The sequence below is a fragment of the Pygocentrus nattereri genome, chromosome 4, assembly GCF_015220715.1.
Source record: "Pygocentrus nattereri isolate fPygNat1 chromosome 4, fPygNat1.pri, whole genome shotgun sequence".
NCBI classification, from domain to species: domain Eukaryota; kingdom Metazoa; phylum Chordata; class Actinopteri; order Characiformes; family Serrasalmidae; genus Pygocentrus; species Pygocentrus nattereri.
The window spans coordinates 12448058-12465015 of NC_051214.1; the positions used below are offsets into that span (position 1 = coordinate 12448058).

General features: G+C 39.3%; 1 protein-coding gene across 3 annotated transcripts in view; it reads left to right on the forward strand.

Annotated features, from left to right (window-relative positions):
• Positions 1-16958, forward strand: part of hmcn1 (hemicentin 1) — a 140940-nt gene that overhangs the window by 91708 nt on the left and 32274 nt on the right. For all 3 annotated transcript variants that reach the window (XM_017718046.2, XM_017718045.2, XM_017718047.2), the window contains exons 43-63: positions 26-148; positions 237-392; positions 732-1007; positions 2255-2422; positions 6100-6213; positions 6995-7081; positions 7190-7381; positions 8178-8351; positions 9101-9214; positions 9800-9942; positions 10043-10193; positions 11092-11280; positions 11520-11633; positions 12247-12434; positions 12953-13049; positions 13707-13868; positions 13952-14065; positions 14420-14622; positions 15390-15471; positions 15765-15896; positions 16305-16454. In XM_017718046.2, coding sequence (XP_017573535.2) covers positions 26-148; positions 237-392; positions 732-1007; positions 2255-2422; positions 6100-6213; positions 6995-7081; positions 7190-7381; positions 8178-8351; positions 9101-9214; positions 9800-9942; positions 10043-10193; positions 11092-11280; positions 11520-11633; positions 12247-12434; positions 12953-13049; positions 13707-13868; positions 13952-14065; positions 14420-14622; positions 15390-15471; positions 15765-15896; positions 16305-16454 — 3129 coding nt within the window. The remainder of the gene's footprint in view (positions 1-25; positions 149-236; positions 393-731; positions 1008-2254; positions 2423-6099; positions 6214-6994; positions 7082-7189; positions 7382-8177; positions 8352-9100; positions 9215-9799; positions 9943-10042; positions 10194-11091; positions 11281-11519; positions 11634-12246; positions 12435-12952; positions 13050-13706; positions 13869-13951; positions 14066-14419; positions 14623-15389; positions 15472-15764; positions 15897-16304; positions 16455-16958) is intronic.

Sequence of the window (16958 nt, forward strand, 5' to 3'; positions counted from 1 at the left end):
CTGACTGTCTCTCTGTTTCGCTCAGTGCCCCCTAGTATCCGTGGCTCTGATGAGGTGTCTCGTCTCACTGTGACTGAGGGTGGACTTATCACTCTGGTCTGTGAGTCCAGTGGCATCCCGCCTCCCAGCCTCACCTGGAAGAAAAATGGTAAGATCACCATCTTCATCACCATTAGCTAATTCTTCTGCTTTCCTGAGTCTTGATTTCCTCTTACCAGTTTGAGTGTGTACAACAGGCTCGGAGCTGAAGGCAGACTCTCGTGTGCGTGTGCTGTCTGGTGGCCGACAGCTGCAGATCTCCAGTGCTGAGAGGACTGATGCTGCCTCCTACACCTGCCAGGCCTCCAGCGCCACCGGCAGTGCTGTCAAGGACTACAACCTGCAAGTCTACGGTAAACACACATTTGCACAAATATTCTCTCACTTATATGTTTGTGCAGAGATAACAACAATTCTCAAAATCAAACATTTTTGATAGTGATTTTTATCTAATGATGATTATGTTTTTCTGTTCCTCATTCTGCCAAAGACCTGAACTTAGAAGAATTACTGCTGTTAGGTATTTTAGGTATTTTGAGGAGTGAAAAAAGTGAAAGTTTGGGGAAAATATTGTAGATAAAAAGATCACACAAGCTCAGATTTGTTCTTATATGGAAAAATATATTGTAAAAAAAATTGTGTTATATTGCCCAAATCTAACATTATTCTCCGTATCTTCTCGTCATCTTTAGTTCGTCCCTCTATCAGTACATCAGACACAGGAGAAGTGACAGTGGTGAGGGGGGGTGATGTGACCCTGCAGTGTGAGGCAGATGGGGTGCCCAGGCCTGCAGTCACCTGGCTGAAGGACGGCAGGCCCCTAGGTGCTGGATCTGGAGTGCAGGTCCTCAGTGAGGGCAGACTTCTCCACATTAAAAACGCTCAGGTGTCCCACACCGGCCGATACACCTGCATTGCCGTCAACGTGGCTGGACAGGCTGACAGCAAGTATGATGTCACTGTGCATGGTAAGAACATAAGGTGCCCTATATGCATCAATTTACTTCATTAAATAATAAATGCAGTGGTTTTCAAGCTGGGGGTAGCTTGCAACTTTGGGGGTAGCATTTGATCAAAAGCGTTGCTCTCCTAATTATAATATTTTCATATATAACCCAGCGCTTTCATATTTATGTCTTAAGAAATCTTTACACTCTGAGTGCTTATTTAATGTGGCACAATAAAGTCAGAATAGAGCTCATTTATCTTAACTCAAAAGGGGTCCATGTTCCTCTCAACAAAGACTTGTTTTATAAAGCACGTATGCACCACGCAGCACGTATACACCACGCAGAGATTTCACACATGGTCATGTTTGGGTGTGTGATGTCATTTTAACTGTGTGGACCCTTGCAACTTTCAGTATAAATAAGGCTTTAAAGGCACAGTAACAAAACCAGACTTTTAAATTTTAAGGGATAAATAGAAGTTGGAGAATGTTAAGTTTAATGTTGAGGTAAGTTTACCTCAAGAACAATAAAATACTAGAAAAATGTATCTTATGGGCCCTTGAAAATCATTATAAATGGAAGTTATTGCTTTATTAGTTGAGAGAAGTGTGTTACACAAATAGTCTGAATACAGCTTGACCCATCATCAGTGATATTGTGGATTGATGTGGGAAACTGATGAGAGCCTAGGCCAAACATACCCCTAAAGTTACAACAAAGCCCATGAAATTTAAAATACAAAATACGCTCATGTAAAGAATCCCTTTCTTTGTCATTTGTAACATTCGATAAATCTTGTTATATTCTGTGTGTCTATATGAATGGCAGATAATTTACAGTGCCTCTGGCAACACTAGTTGTTTGTAGCAGGTAGATTATTCCATGATTTTTTCAATTTCTGTTCAGCAATGCCAAGGCAAATATTCTTAGGCGGAACATTCACTGGCAGCAAGTGATGACACCTGGAGTGTTTTGTACTTAACCTCTTAAATGGCCAGGGACCACCGGGGAGCCCAAAGTTTCACACACTTCTGTGAAACAAGAATATCTCCGCCAGTTTGCATTGATGTCTGTATAACATGCCTGAATAACATGCCTTATAATGTAATAAGTCTGGGACTTTAGGGGTTAAACATGTAGAATCATTTCTGTTCAGTTCTACCATAGAGGCCAATTACTTCAAACATATTCCAGCAGTACAGTTGATTTTATTGGCCTGCATGTACAGAGTGTTGCTTTGTTGAATGATTTGTGTCTGTGTGTAGTTCCAGCGCGCATCAGCGGGCAAACCCATGTGCCTGAGAATGTGACTGTGGTGGTGAGGAATCCAGTGGCCCTCACCTGTGAGGCATCTGGCGTCCCCCTCCCTGTTATCACCTGGCTCAAAGATGATCGGCCAATCATCACATCGAGCTCTGTCCGCGTCATCTCAGGTATGGACTGCCCTCATGTCCATGTTTTGTGATTGGACCAAGCTGCCCGTTTTCCAAATATCAGATATTTTTGTCAGTATGGGTGAGGCAACTTTATGTAAACAAAAGTAAACACAAAGCACATTTATGGAGATCTGTCTGGGATCTTATGAAAGCAGATGTTCTAACTTCTGACCTGTGCAATAACATGTTTAGAGGTTAGCGGTGAGTAATGTTTGTTTATTTGAGCTCAAGCAGCGTCTATCTAGTCTTGCAGGGCCTTTTCTTATGTCTGTAGTGCAGTTGATTATGCAAGGTAGGCTAGCAAAATAAGCTAACTGGCAAAACAAGCCACAAAGTAAAATGCTATTCTAGATAATGGAATTGTTTTTCTCTGCGTAGGTGTTTTTACTGCTTAGTTTATTTTTACTACATGCAACATGTTCTTTGCACATGGAACAAACATCTACATGCCTAATAGTTGCTAATTAAATTGTGGGGACAATTTTCAATCATACCTGCCAACATACATTGGATCCATGAGCTAACAACAGCCTTGTTGTCAGACAATGTTGATGAGCACACCATCGCCTCTTTCTTTGATCTCCACCTTCATTATGCTTTGTATTGATTAAGAGATGTCTCACTCAGTTTGTTCCCACCCTAATAAGTTTACACACCTGCCTGAGTTTCTTGTGGTTTTCTCCAGACAGTTTCATTGTGAGATCATGTCTGTTTGTGTCTGAATTGTGAGTGATTGACAACTAGGAAGCAAGCTAATTGGCTAATTTAGCAATTTTAGGCTTGTACTTTAATACAATTTCAGTATCTTTCAAAACGTTATTTACATGACAATTAAATGTCAGCTAAAGTTTTGCAGTAGTGACAGGCCTAGTGGAAAGCTTGTGATCTAATAGGAAAAAAAATACACCGTAGCAAGGCAGGTGGCTCAGGTGATAAATTTACAAAAAAATACAACACTCAGGTAAAATACTTCAATAACACAATAAACCTCAGTTCTCACATGTCTGGACATCATTCCCAGGATTTGCAAACTGATCAACTGATCGTGACCCTATTTAATATAAAAAGCAGCAGTTGTGTTCTATGGCAGATGCTGCTGCCGTCGTATTGTATCAAGACCCGTGCATTGTAAAACATATCGTATAAGGTGCTGCCAATATCCAGCCTTATTATTCATTTCATCTGCCCTTTGTAGAATCCAATTGGAGTCCTCAGTGGCAGCTTACAGACAGAGGTCAGGCAGGTGGTTATAAATCAGCCACAACGAGTTGTAACAAGATCGTTATGACAGGAGGCCAAGGGCAACAGTGTGAAAGGGACAATTTAAAAGACATCAAGGCAGAGGCTTCTCGTATTTGAAACAAGTGAAAAATGTGCACTCAGGCTCTCCAAAGCAAACAGCAGCCGCTTGAAACCAGCCGGGTGTGTGTGAGGTACATCCGTCACTGACCGTTTTTCTGGTCCAGACATCATAAACCACAGCAGAGGCAGAGGTCATCTCTGGAAAAAGATGCAGTGAATCAAGCTCCACTGCACAAAAATGCATACTTACAGTGGCCAGAACACTCCACTTTCAAACCTACTTAGGTTTTTACTTTTTTTTGGCCACTTTATTGCATTTCTGTAAGATTGCTGGGCACATCCAAATCCGTCCACTCAGTAGTGAGACCATGGACAAACTAAAGGTAATACAAACCAGTTTTACAGACTATTTTTTTGGCCCTTGTCTACAGTGTTTTAAACTTAATGCATAAACACTTTACATGTGTGTGCTGGATGGAGTATGAATTGTTTTCTCTTTTTTCTCCTTAGAGCTGATAAGTGTTTCTTTTTAAAACATTTTAAAATGAGAGTGATTTGTGTGGGCGAGCTAAGCTACTTGTTTAAACAGCTGTCTGGTCAAACACTCCTATTTCTAATGGAACAATGGTGACATTTATGGGCTGCTTTTTTCTGAGATACAATGCAACCTTGTGAATTGTGAAGTACAGGTTGGTTATTGATTCTGTCTAAACTGTTGAGGATTAAGTTTTAAGACTTCCATAGGTAATAATCGAAGAGTTTCATTGGAAAAAGACAGGAAGACATTCTGCTATTTTCATTTTTGTTGTGTAACACTGGATTCATCTGGAATTAAACTGAATTGAAAAGTTTGGCGTGCATGATTCCAGAAAAAAATCAACATCCAGTTTTTTCTGCTACTGCGGTTGATAGAAAAAGCTGGGAAAATTGAACTCTTGATGGAATGCTCCTGCAGCAGTCTGAGGATGACTGCTGCTTGCAGTGGCAGAATTTTCTGTCCCAGCTCCTTTCAAAATAATGGCATATCCGGTTGGCCAGCGGAGTAAGGAGCCAGATCATTAAACTTAGATGATAATGTAAATCCCAGTAAAAAAATCTTGAAAACTGGCTGTAAAGTGAGACGATGTGTGTGGTTATGAATTAATGGCATGTATCTAAAATGCCATGAAACGCATGAACAAGTCCAGTACAAAACCAATGGGAAGCTCATCCCTCATGCACATGTCACACTATTGGGAGTTATTCCACAAAAGACTTCAGTAATGCTGAGATTAATAATTGGTTCCTCGCATTGATTTACAACCCCTATTCCAATGAAGTTGGGACGTTGGGTAAAACATAAATAAAAACAGAATACGATGATTTGCAAATCCTTTTCAACCTATGTTCAATTGAATACACTACAAAGACAAGATATTTAATGTTCAAATGGATAAACTTTATTGTTTTTTTGCAAATATTCACTCACTTTGAATTTGATGCCTGCAACACGTTCCAAAGAAGTTGGGACAGGGGCAACAAAAGACTGGGAAAGTTGAAGAATGCTCAAAAAACACCTGTTGGGAACATTCCACAGGTGAACAGGTTAATTGGAAACAGGTAAGTGTCACTCTGCCATGCAAAGCAAAAGCCATATATCAACAACACCCAGAAATGCTGCCAGCTTCTCTGGGCCCGAGCTCATCTGAGATGGACTGACGCAAAGTGGAAAAGTGTCCTGTGGTCTGACGAGTCCACATTTCAAATTCTTTTTGGAAATCATGGACCCATTGAAAATGTGTGGCACATTATGAAGCACAAAATACGACAACGGAGACCCCGGACTGTTGAGCAACTGAAGTTGTACATCAAGCAAGAATGAGAGAGAATTCCACCTACAAAGCTTCAACAATTAGTGTCTTCAGTTCCCAAACGCTTATTGAGTGTTGTTAAAAGGAAAGGTGATGTAACACAGTGGTAAACATGCCCCTGTCCCAACTTCTTTGGAAAGTATTGCAGGCATCAAATTCAAAATGAGTTTTGAAAGTTTATCCATTTGAACATTAAATATCTTGTCTTTGTAGTGTATTTAATTGAATATAGGTTGAAAACGATTTGCAAATCATTGTATTCTGTTTTTATTTATGTTTTACACAACATCCCAACTTCATTGGAATTGGGGTTGTATTAGTCGTCTCAGGTTTTAGCTTGTCATGCAGAATCTGTTGCCTTTTTTGTCTAGATTTCAGTGGACAAACATGCTTTAATGTCCTGAATTTAGCAAGATGTAGCCTGTGATTGTTGTTGTTGTTTTGAAGTGTATTTTAATGGTTGTGCAGTGCAACTGAGCAAAAAGCAACCAATTATACCACTTTGATTTATGGCCTTCATAGGTGGGCGAAGCCTGCGTTTGATGCATGCCACAGTGGAGGATGCTGGGAGATACACCTGTATTGTGACCAATGCTGCTGGAGAGGACAGGAAGAACTTTGACCTGGATGTACTGGGTAATATTATGGACAGATCATGGGCATTTGTAATGTGCTAAACAGTTGATATACTCATTGTAAGTTATTCTTGAAAGTAGGCATGTACTGAAACAGGAATTAGGCGCTGATACCAATATCTGCTATTCGTAGAATATAGAATTTGCTGGGTTAGCATCCTAAAGAAATAATTTGTAGCGAGTTACAAATGCAGTAAAATAAATAGCAGAGCCCAGTGCCATCAAATATTAGGCAAAAGTTCAAATCAAATCTAAACAGCTCTCCAAGGTTGATATATGAATAACTTTATTTTGGGGGCAGGACCATGCTTGAAACATGCTTGAACCTGCTCCTTCCAATATCCCTATAAATTACCATACCTTCTATATGCTGTGATGAAGTTTTTGCATTCTGCACTACCATCCCATCTCCTCTCTTCCTTAATTCTGACAGTTCTACCACAGTTAAAAAGAGGGTTTTCTGCCTGCTAGCTCCAGGCAGAGTTCTCTTCCCTTCCTCAATCGCAGTCTCCCCTCATACTACCACCATATGTTAAACACTGGTTTGAACTCACAAACTGGTTTATGGTAGCTAAATACCAACACCAGTATGAGTCCAATATCACTTTCCATATCTACTTAAGAATCTCTGCATCATCAGTACTTATATGTATATATTTTTGTTTGTGGTTCTTATGCTGTCTGACCCTGTCACAGCCTGTTGGGTTACTTTCATTAGTTTTGAGCTTTGATCTTGCATTTTAGCATATGTTGTAAAAGCTGGTTTATTTGTTTGTCATTAGTTCCCCCCAGCATTTTAAATGAAGGTGTGCTACAAGACGTGAAAGTGAAGGAGGGACAGAATGTCACCTTGACCTGTGAGGTTACCGGTACGCCATGCACAGTGACCACATACACACAAGTGCACAGTTTCACCATTACACATGTGTTCAAAATTCCCCTGCCTTTCATGTAATATATGTGCATTGACCTATTAGGGAACCCGGTGCCTGAGATAACATGGCTGAAGGATGGCCAACCGGTGGTGGAGGAGGCACGGCTCCAGGTAATGTCACACGGGCGCTTCCTGCACATCAGCGAGGCTCAGGTGGTGGACACTGGCCGGTACAGTTGCCTTGCATCCAACAGTGCTGGAGACAGGAGCACACACTTCAACCTCAATGTCCTTGGTATGTCTCTGTCTGTGTGTGTGTCTTTTTATGGCTTTGTGTTTATACAGTACACCTGTAATTAAAAGTGTTCTTAAGCGTATAACATGGAAAACAAGTGGGTCACACTTTAGGGCAGTGTTCATAAAGATGTGTGGCACCTATGTACACCCTTCATGACAACTGATGTAGACCTACATAAACGTTTATAAAGGTTTATTCTAATAGGCGCCTAGTGGTTATAACATCTATGTTGTAATTTTTTCTGGTTGTGTCATTACAATTGTTGAGGTGACATGTAGACTTTGTTGACCAGTGAATGTCCCGTGGGGTTGCAGACTTCTAAGCTGATGCAAGCATGTGATTGCTTAGGTATGCAGTTTGTGTGATGGTAATTGGTGGAGTATAATCATCCTTTACTTGTTTGGTGCGTCAGATTCGTAGAATTCTTATGAATTTGCAGCTCTTTAAGTGTAAGACTGGCTGATATTGGACTTTAGATTGATGCTATAAATAGATGTTAAACTAGTAGAACTTCCTAATGCAACACTTTAAAACACTCTTAAATGTAGCAGTATCAGTAAAACAAGCTGATGCTGACTGATCAATTTTAGTAACGGAAAATAGTGCAGATTTTTGTCAAAACTCTTGTTTTGAAACTTGTGAAAGAATGAAGGAATGAAATTTTAGTGCTTGGCCAATATAAAAGACTAAATAGTTTTGGCCTCATTGTGTATAGTCTGGTTTGGGACTAGGGATCTTCTGTGTATGTCTATATATGTATGAGTGAATGCTAAAGTGTGTGCTTGTACCCCAGTTTCTCCCACCATTGCTGGCTCTGGACCAGAGGGCTCTTCTGAGGAGGTGACTGTGACTCTGAACAGTCCCACATCTCTTGTGTGTGAAGCTCAATCCTACCCACCCGCCATCATCACCTGGCTTAAAGACGGAACGCCGTTCGAGTCTAGTCGGAATGTCAGAGTGCTGCCAGGTTACAAATCCCAGCACAGTCTAATGCACAAAAACATCTTACCATGATGCCCAAGTTATCCTACATAATCCTACATATTGTTGCTTTAAATTTTATATTGACAGGAATAATTGACATAAAATTACTTTTGTTATGACCAGTGATATGTACAATTTTTGAGGGTTACTTAATGAATTAGCAATAAATAACTAGTGCTGTCAAAGTTAACAATTTAATAATGTGTTTGCTTTTGAACTTAAGCCCAACTGCTTGTAGGCTCCTGCTTTGCCTCCACGACTGGAGCCCTCTTGTTCAAATGCAGTTTTTAAATGACAAGAAACTATTTTTACCTACTGCCATGGTGAATTTGTTTGTCACTGAAGGATTTAAAGTCTTAAGCATAAGTTTAGAGTCTTAAGTATGTAAGTGCCGCATTAGCGATGGAGCACACCCTCAGCAGACTACGCTGGACATTGGAAATTTGATTCCTTATTTTGTTCAACCATATAGCTATAGCAAAATGCCCTGCATTTCAAATGGAAAAAACATTCTTTAGGGTCAAATTTGAGCGAATAAGACAAACTATGACATCGTCATGAAGTACACAAATTATTGCAATAATCATTATTCATTATTTTTATTGTTTGACAGCCCAAAAAACCATAATAGTAAACATACACTACTGTTATATTCATTTGAAGGAAATCATTATTAGTAATGGCAGAGATCACTAATATGTGTTCGGTCATTCCCTGTATCCCTCTCCGCAGGAGGCCGCACTCTGCAGATTTTAAATGCACAAGAAGAAGATGCTGGCAGATACACGTGTGTGGCTACAAATGAGGCTGGAGAGACCCTGAAGAACTACGAGGTCAAAGTTTATAGTAAGTGTTTGAGAGCTATTATTTTTTTTATATAATTTTGACCAAACTGCTGCCTGAAAGAGGAATTTTCTAAATTTCCAAAATTTCCACATAATAAAAGGTGTAAAGAAAGTCAGTCAGAATGGTTTGAAATGAAATGCTCTGTTTGTAGAGAACATTTCTGAGTCTGAATTCTTCACAGTAGTAGTGATAGGAACCAGAAGTCTAAAGAGTTTAATGGTTCTAGAATCTCCCTTATAGAAAGTTATTACATGAAATGGTTATGAATATGCTACCCGATGTCTGAGACATCATGTTTTCTTATGATTGTTTTGAGAAGATTTTGGCCTTAAGTGTTCAATCCATTAGTAAAATGGCTATATTTGTGTTGTAGACATAGTGACCCCTAGTTTCTATCAGCATTTCTGTAAAATAATCTGAGTTGGTTATTTTCTCTATGATAAACTATTTTACATCAAATCACTCTGACTTATTTACATCTCAGTAATTGAGTTATGCAGAAATCTGGAAAAGTTGGTGGAATTCCCCTTTAACTCTGCATGTCTTACCCCGTGTATGGTTGTGTGTGTGTGTTTTCCCATATAGTTCCGCCTGTTATCAGTAAGGATGGTCTAGGAGAAGGATTTGCCCCCAAAGAGATCAAGATTAAAGTCAACAACACTCTGACACTTGAATGTGAGGCTCAGGCCATCCCAACCCCTTCTCTACAATGGTACAAGGATGGCCAGGTCAGATACACTCGAACTGTTATATTATTATTTGACAAAAATGAATATTATTATACAGTCCTAGTTTACATATAACAGATTTTTCTCTTTGTCCCTCTAGATCCTGAAGGCAAATGGCCGCATTACAATAACAACTAATGGTCGTATAGTCCAGATTAAACAGGCTCAGGTGTCTGATACAGGCCGGTACACCTGCGTTGCAACCAACATTGCTGGGGAGGATGAGAAGGACTTTGATGTAAATATACAAGGTGAACAGGGTCCCACACAACTCAGATTTCCAACCTCTAGTCCTCATGCTTTAAGCTGTGAAACCTAAAAATTGAACTTTTACCACTTTAGAATAAAAATCACCAGAACAAAGGAATTCTTAAAAGTTTTGATTATGACTTTGATTAATACTGTCAAACAAAACATATAATTCTAGTTTAGTTTATTATTATTATTATTATTATTATTATTATTATTATTATTAATATATGCCAGCAAGATGGTTCAGGCTCTGGCAGCTGTATGGATACTGTTTTTCCAGAACCTCCTGTCATCTGTTTGGGTCTTCAGGCTTCCTAATGGCTTTTTCATGACATCTTTAATTGTGTCTGTACGTCTTGTAGCTGGTCATCTTCCTCTTTTACCTTCAACTGTTCCAAGCACAGCTATCTTTTCCAATGAATTGAAGACCTTAAGTTTGAATCTGTGTTATATATCTGGATTACTGAATCATTACTTGTTAATAATCAACAGCTGTTCCTCATTGTCAAAACCTTTGTTTTTATTATTTTAAGCATCTGTGCCATCTTTTCACACTGTTCTTTAATTTTCCTTACAACAACCTTTAGATATTCCTGGTTTTCCATCATCTTCCTTTATCCATGTTTCTCTCATTATATGTTTAGCATACAGGTTGAACAGCTATGCAAACCTAACCATAGTTTAATTGGAGAGAAGCGTAATGATGCATCAGCAGACTTATGATGGTGGTCTATGGTTCCCTCTAGTGATTGATTGGTCTCAGTGCAGTTTTCTTATAGGCCAAGAATTTCAATGCCAGGCATAAAAATAAGCACTGAGAAATGTCAGCCTTAATATCCATTTCTGTGTAATTTGTCGAAGAAGGTGCAACACATGATAAAATGCCCTCTGTTTCAGTTCCCCCTAGTTTCCATGGAAATGGGGGCTCCAAGTCTGGCCCTGGCTCTGCTGGAGAGGTGAAGGATGTAATTTTAAATAACCCCATCTCCCTCTACTGCGAGACCAACGCGGTCCCCCCTCCCACACTCACGTGGTACAAAGACGGACGGCCACTTACCTCCCATGACAGAGTTCTCATCTTACCTGGTGAGTGTGCTCATCCCTGTTAGTGTACATAAAGCGATAATCAGGTTACTTACTGTATGCTTACTGATTGTATGCACTTGTCTTTTACTACAGATGCATCTGAACTGTAAGAATTTGATAGTATTATGGTAGATATACGATCTTTTGACAATCTGAATGTACTTTGATTTTAGGTGTTGTTTAATGAGAATTTCAGGTTTGCGTGAGTGTATATTTATGATCTTTCTGTGTCCTGGGAGGTGGGAGAGTGCTTCAGATTCCCCGAGCTCAAGCTGAGGACTCTGGGAGGTACACATGTGTGGCTGTTAATGAGGCTGGAGAAGACTCAATCCAATATGATGTCAGAGTGTTGTGTAAGTATATCTGAACAAGGAGCATAACGCATCAACATATGTCATCAACATTGTTGTCTTGTTGTCTTGCAACATTTATTCGCGCTTTTCTTGGAGTAAATATTAAATAAATACCATGGGGTCTAAAAGTCTGAGACCACTGGTGAAAATGATTCTATTTTACGCTCCTTTCTAATTTAGTGCAAGGTTTTTAATTACAAATGATGTCAGCAATAATAGTTTATGTTAGCAATACTGTAGCTCTTAATCAGTTTCCGATCACTGTTGGCTGCTTCCGCTCTCAAATTATTACGGAGCTGCACAATGAGACAGTGTTATTGCACATGCTCAGAGAAATGAATCCTGAGTAGTTATGAAAAAGACACTTGAGATGAATACTTTATAGAAGTATCTAATGTGTTTTTTAATTTTTATGCTAAAATCTTCCAACTTTTATAGCATGTTACCCACTCAAAAGGTTTACAAACAGCCATGTAGTCATGACACTGACATGTAAAAACCCCAGTGATATGCCTGATACACTATTACCACGGCCACAAACACCACTGCTAAGTGGACGTACAGGCAGGGATTTCTTGTAAAGTGAATAGTGTGTATGTATATGTGTGTGTAGTGCCCCCCTCTATCCGTGGAGCTGACAGAGACGTCCCTACTGAGGTGGTAGTGTTGGTGAATAAGACCGCACTACTAGAGTGCCATGCGGATGGAAGCCCCACTCCTAAAATCAGCTGGCTCAAGGACAGCCAGCCTCTGCACACAGACAGGACACACATACTGCTGTCCAATGGCAGGACACTGCAGGTGAGATTAATAGAGTGAAGCAATTGGAATGGTCTTCCTTCTGGATTGCTGGGTTTGGTTGATTCTGTTTATGGTCAGTTTATGAGATCAGCTTAAAAACATCAATGTGCTCAGTGACTGAAAGTGCTGAATTGAACTGAATGAATTTTAAAGGGAACTGACCCTTTCTCTGTCTGAGGGGGCAGTTAATTTAAAAAATGTGAAAATAGAATTAAAAAGTGTTTGTGCAGTGGAATATATTATATAATATATTATATTCCACTCCACTTATACTATTATAAGTTCACATATCTTGAAGTGTTTTTATCTTCACTGAGAACTTTTAAAAGTTGAACATGTGATAAACTGAGGCTGCATTTTTTAGTTACATTATATTACATTGTACCTTGATTTTTCTTTTGTTTTAAGGATGGACATATAGGAGTCTGTCCAAGTTAACACATGTGAAATGTGTTTTGGAATCTAGGTTATTTTGTGGAATGGTTTATCATATGTGTGGTTTCTTTTGTGTGTTTAAGATTTTGAATGCTCAGGTGACTGACACGGGACGCTATGTGTGTGTGGCTGAAAACATGGCTGGAAGTTCAGAGAAACACTTTAATCTCAATGTACATGGTGAGTTTTTACATTGTTACACTTACTTAGACGTTCATGGTTCATTCAATTAAACATTTGGAGAGAATTTGGTTTCCTTCAAAACAGGCAATAAAATGAATGTGTGTTTCTACTCTTTCATAATGTGATTTTTCAGTGCTGTTTTGGCATTTATTTGATAGGTATTAGAATGTGATCTAGCAAAGCCAATTTTTTACTAATTACTAAAGTCTACTAATTGCCTTTTAGAACAAAGAAATACTTGAATAGGAGTAACATGTCATAGTCACATATCAGGCACACATTAACAAACAAAGCAAAGTAAGTACTTACTGATTCCCTGAATGAGCTTGTGTGCTTGCTTGGGGAAAATGTGTGCATCAAACAATAAGAAGACTTATGCATCTTTTATACAGTGATAGAAAACTTGGTGGCACCCAGAAAGCACAGATTTTGCACACTGACTTTTTATTTTGTCCAACTTGGGCATTTCTGGCAGTACATTTAAACTTTTTAGTGAACCTCAGCAGAGTTTCTGAATGCATTCCCCAGTTTGATAGGGTTAAGCATTCCAAGTTGATTCATTAGATTAGTACACATGTTAAATTGATGGGTCAGATGGTCAGTGTTATGAACATTTCTGTCATAAAATGATTGCTGTATTTCTGTGTGCTACAGTTCCTCCCTCCATACTGGGTGTAAGTGCAGAGAATGCAACAGTGGTGGTGAATAATTTTGTCTCTTTGAGCTGTGAGGCCACCGGCTTCCCACCTCCCACTCTGAGCTGGCTCAAAGACAGAAGACCGATACAAGCTAATACCAACGCTCTTATCATGCCAGGTATTCACACATACATATGCACACAGGTAGCATATAGTCTTATCAATTGCATTCACATTTGCTATGTTTTTTTTCACTTTCAGGTGGCCGTACTTTGCAGATTTTGAAGGCTAAGATGTCTGATGGTGGGAAGTACAGCTGTGTAGCCATCAATCCAGCAGGAGAGGCCCAAAAGCTCATCTACCTCACAGTGTTTGGTCAGTGTGGGTGTACATATAAAAGAGAGAAAAATTGGAGTCAGATTTTCCACAGGAAAAATAGTTTGATGAGGCTTATGAAAATAATCTGTACTTAATTTCATTTAATTTCTATGAAATAAGATTCAAGTCAAGCTGATTAAGCTGCGATTAGTCAGTCTATGTTTTGATTCACTGTTCAGTGGGAAGTTATCTTGGCATTTACTCACACTAAAATGATGACTTGATACTTGAACACTGTCTACCAGTATCTAATTTTGTCTTTAATCCTGGCTCTTTCATTATGGCAGCTAATCAATAAAATCACTTACAAAGGTCAGTAAACATTTGCTTGTAAATTATTTTACCCTGCAGTGCCCCCCAGCATCAGGGATGGTAGCGGAGACTCACCTGTAGTGGTCAGTGTCCGTGTGGGGAATTCAGTCACTCTGGAGTGCCGTTCGAACGCTGTGCCCCCTCCCACTATCAGCTGGTACAAGAATGGACGCCTCATCACCGAGACTGCCAACCTCCGCATCCTTGCGGATGGACAGATGCTGGAACTTAAGGGAGCAGAGGTGTGTGTATGCATGTTTATCTGATATAAAGAAGAGGATTAAAGAGATGCTTCAATGAATAATATAATTAATACCAATTTCTCATTACCCCAACCAAGAAGTTTTTGGTGTCTGAAGTTTGCTGCTTTAGTTTTGCATTGCTGCTGGGAGGCTAATGTGACATTTGTGGTTTCTACCACAGTATGACATACTGTTATTTATGCATTTATGTTATTTTATGACAAACATGCAGCATGGCAAACAGGGAGACCCACATCAGGATGTTGTATCATACATACAGCAGTTTGTACATGAAACTAGGCAAACAAAAAACACCTGCAATTACTTTTATCACATTCTAAAACAATTTCATTTGTAATGTACATGCAGGTGAGGCTAGTGCGTCTTATGTTCTGCATTAACATATGCCACAAGCTATACAAACAGTGTTTCACAAGTCATTGCACTCTAAAATGTCTCATAATGCAGTTCATAAGGCAACGCAAGCACAAGATTCATTCTGAGCATTACTGCAAGGGGACACCATAGCAACAGCCAGGCCTGGCCAACTATCTTATACTGTCAGGGTGCTCCACCCAGTCAACTGTTACAGCAGATGAACAGTTGCACGAGTCTCTTGCAGTAGTTTTATTGCATAAGCATACTGTCCACATGTTTAATGGTTGTGTCATTTGCATTCGTGTACTTGTGTTGAGTTGTTGTTTCTGGCCTAAGAAACTACTCTTAGATTGAATCAGTCACAAGGTTTTTCTGTCTGTGTCTTTTAGGTGTCCGATACTGGCCAGTACGTCTGCAAGGCCACGAACATAGCAGGCCAGGTGGACAAGAACTTCCATCTTAATATCTATGGTTAGAAATGACCATAAACCTTTATTAATATCCCCTATCCTTTATTTACAGAAGTATTGTATGTTGCTTTGTTGTCTTTCTCACCACACATTCACACTGTCCTGTATTTTTCTATCTATGTTCAATTGTGCAGGGTGGCTAGAGATTTTCAGTACTGTATATAATATATATTCAGAAGTGTGCATATCAGCAATGTGACAATTTTGGTTGTAAAAGTTATGAAACAGTTTTTCAGTTTCTAATAAAATCTACACTGTGTGTGTGTGTGTGTGTGTGTGTGTGTGTATGAGCAGTGCCTCCAAGTATAGACGGCCCGACAGAAGAGCATGTGGTGGAGACCATTAGTAACCCGGTGACCTTCGCCTGTGATGCCACGGGCATCCCCCCTCCTAACCTTACCTGGCTAAAGAATGGCAGAGTAATCGGTAAGAAAAACACAACTATTGTTCAGTACTCTTCATTCGTAGTGCTGCTCAACAGCAAATTATCAAACCCTTTGTGTGCTGAATTTGGTGAGCTGGAGCTAGAAAAACACTAAACTGTACAGTGCTTTGGCCCTCTAATGAGAAAGATCCTGCATCTGACTAGTCTTCTCAGTATTAATTAAATTAAAGGGATATTTTTAAAAAAAGCTAATTTACAGTTTTACAATTAGCTGTCTTACACTTTCAAAACCTCATAAGCAAGTCTGTTTGGGAATACTTAACAATAGAAGTTTTAGACACATAGTTTACACCAGGCTAATTACATTCCTGTAAGAGTTATGCTGAATATTCTGGTTTTCCTTAACTCATTTGGCTGCCCTGAATGATCTTCTTTGGACTTGTTTGTAGAGAATTCCGAGTCTCTGGAGATGCATATTCTGTCAGGAGGTGGTAAGCTGCAGATTGCCCGCTCGCAGCTGTCTGACAGTGGCACCTACACCTGTCTGGCATCCAATGTGGAGGGCAAAGCCCGCAAGAGCTATCACCTTACCATACAGGGTAAATACCCCCAGTTTGCTGCTAAAAAGCTATTTATCTGGGCAGTAAATATTTATTCACTCAGATGTTCAAAATAAATGAATAATATAAATACAATAAGTAGTGATTTTTATGTCCATGTTTATTTAACTATTTATACACTTATGCTTGTGGCATTCCGGTATTATTTGTAATTATCATCTAGTATTTAGTTTGGCTAATCAGACCTTCATCAAATTAAATCAGGTGTTGGAATTCGGATGGAAATGAATTAATCTGGGGCTAGTTTGGTCTCAAGAATAGCTCACAAGATACCACTTTTCTTAAAACCATAAATTCTAGTTACTTTCTACTGTATTTGTGAATTGCATTCACTCTGATGGTATATGGTGTTTTCATGAGCACAAACACATTTTTACCAAGATAAATAGTTGTAAATAATGTGCTATGGTGCCACAGTGCTGTGATTGACATCTGTTTTGATTGACTGCTCATATTGCGCCTCAATTAAAAACATTCATTTAA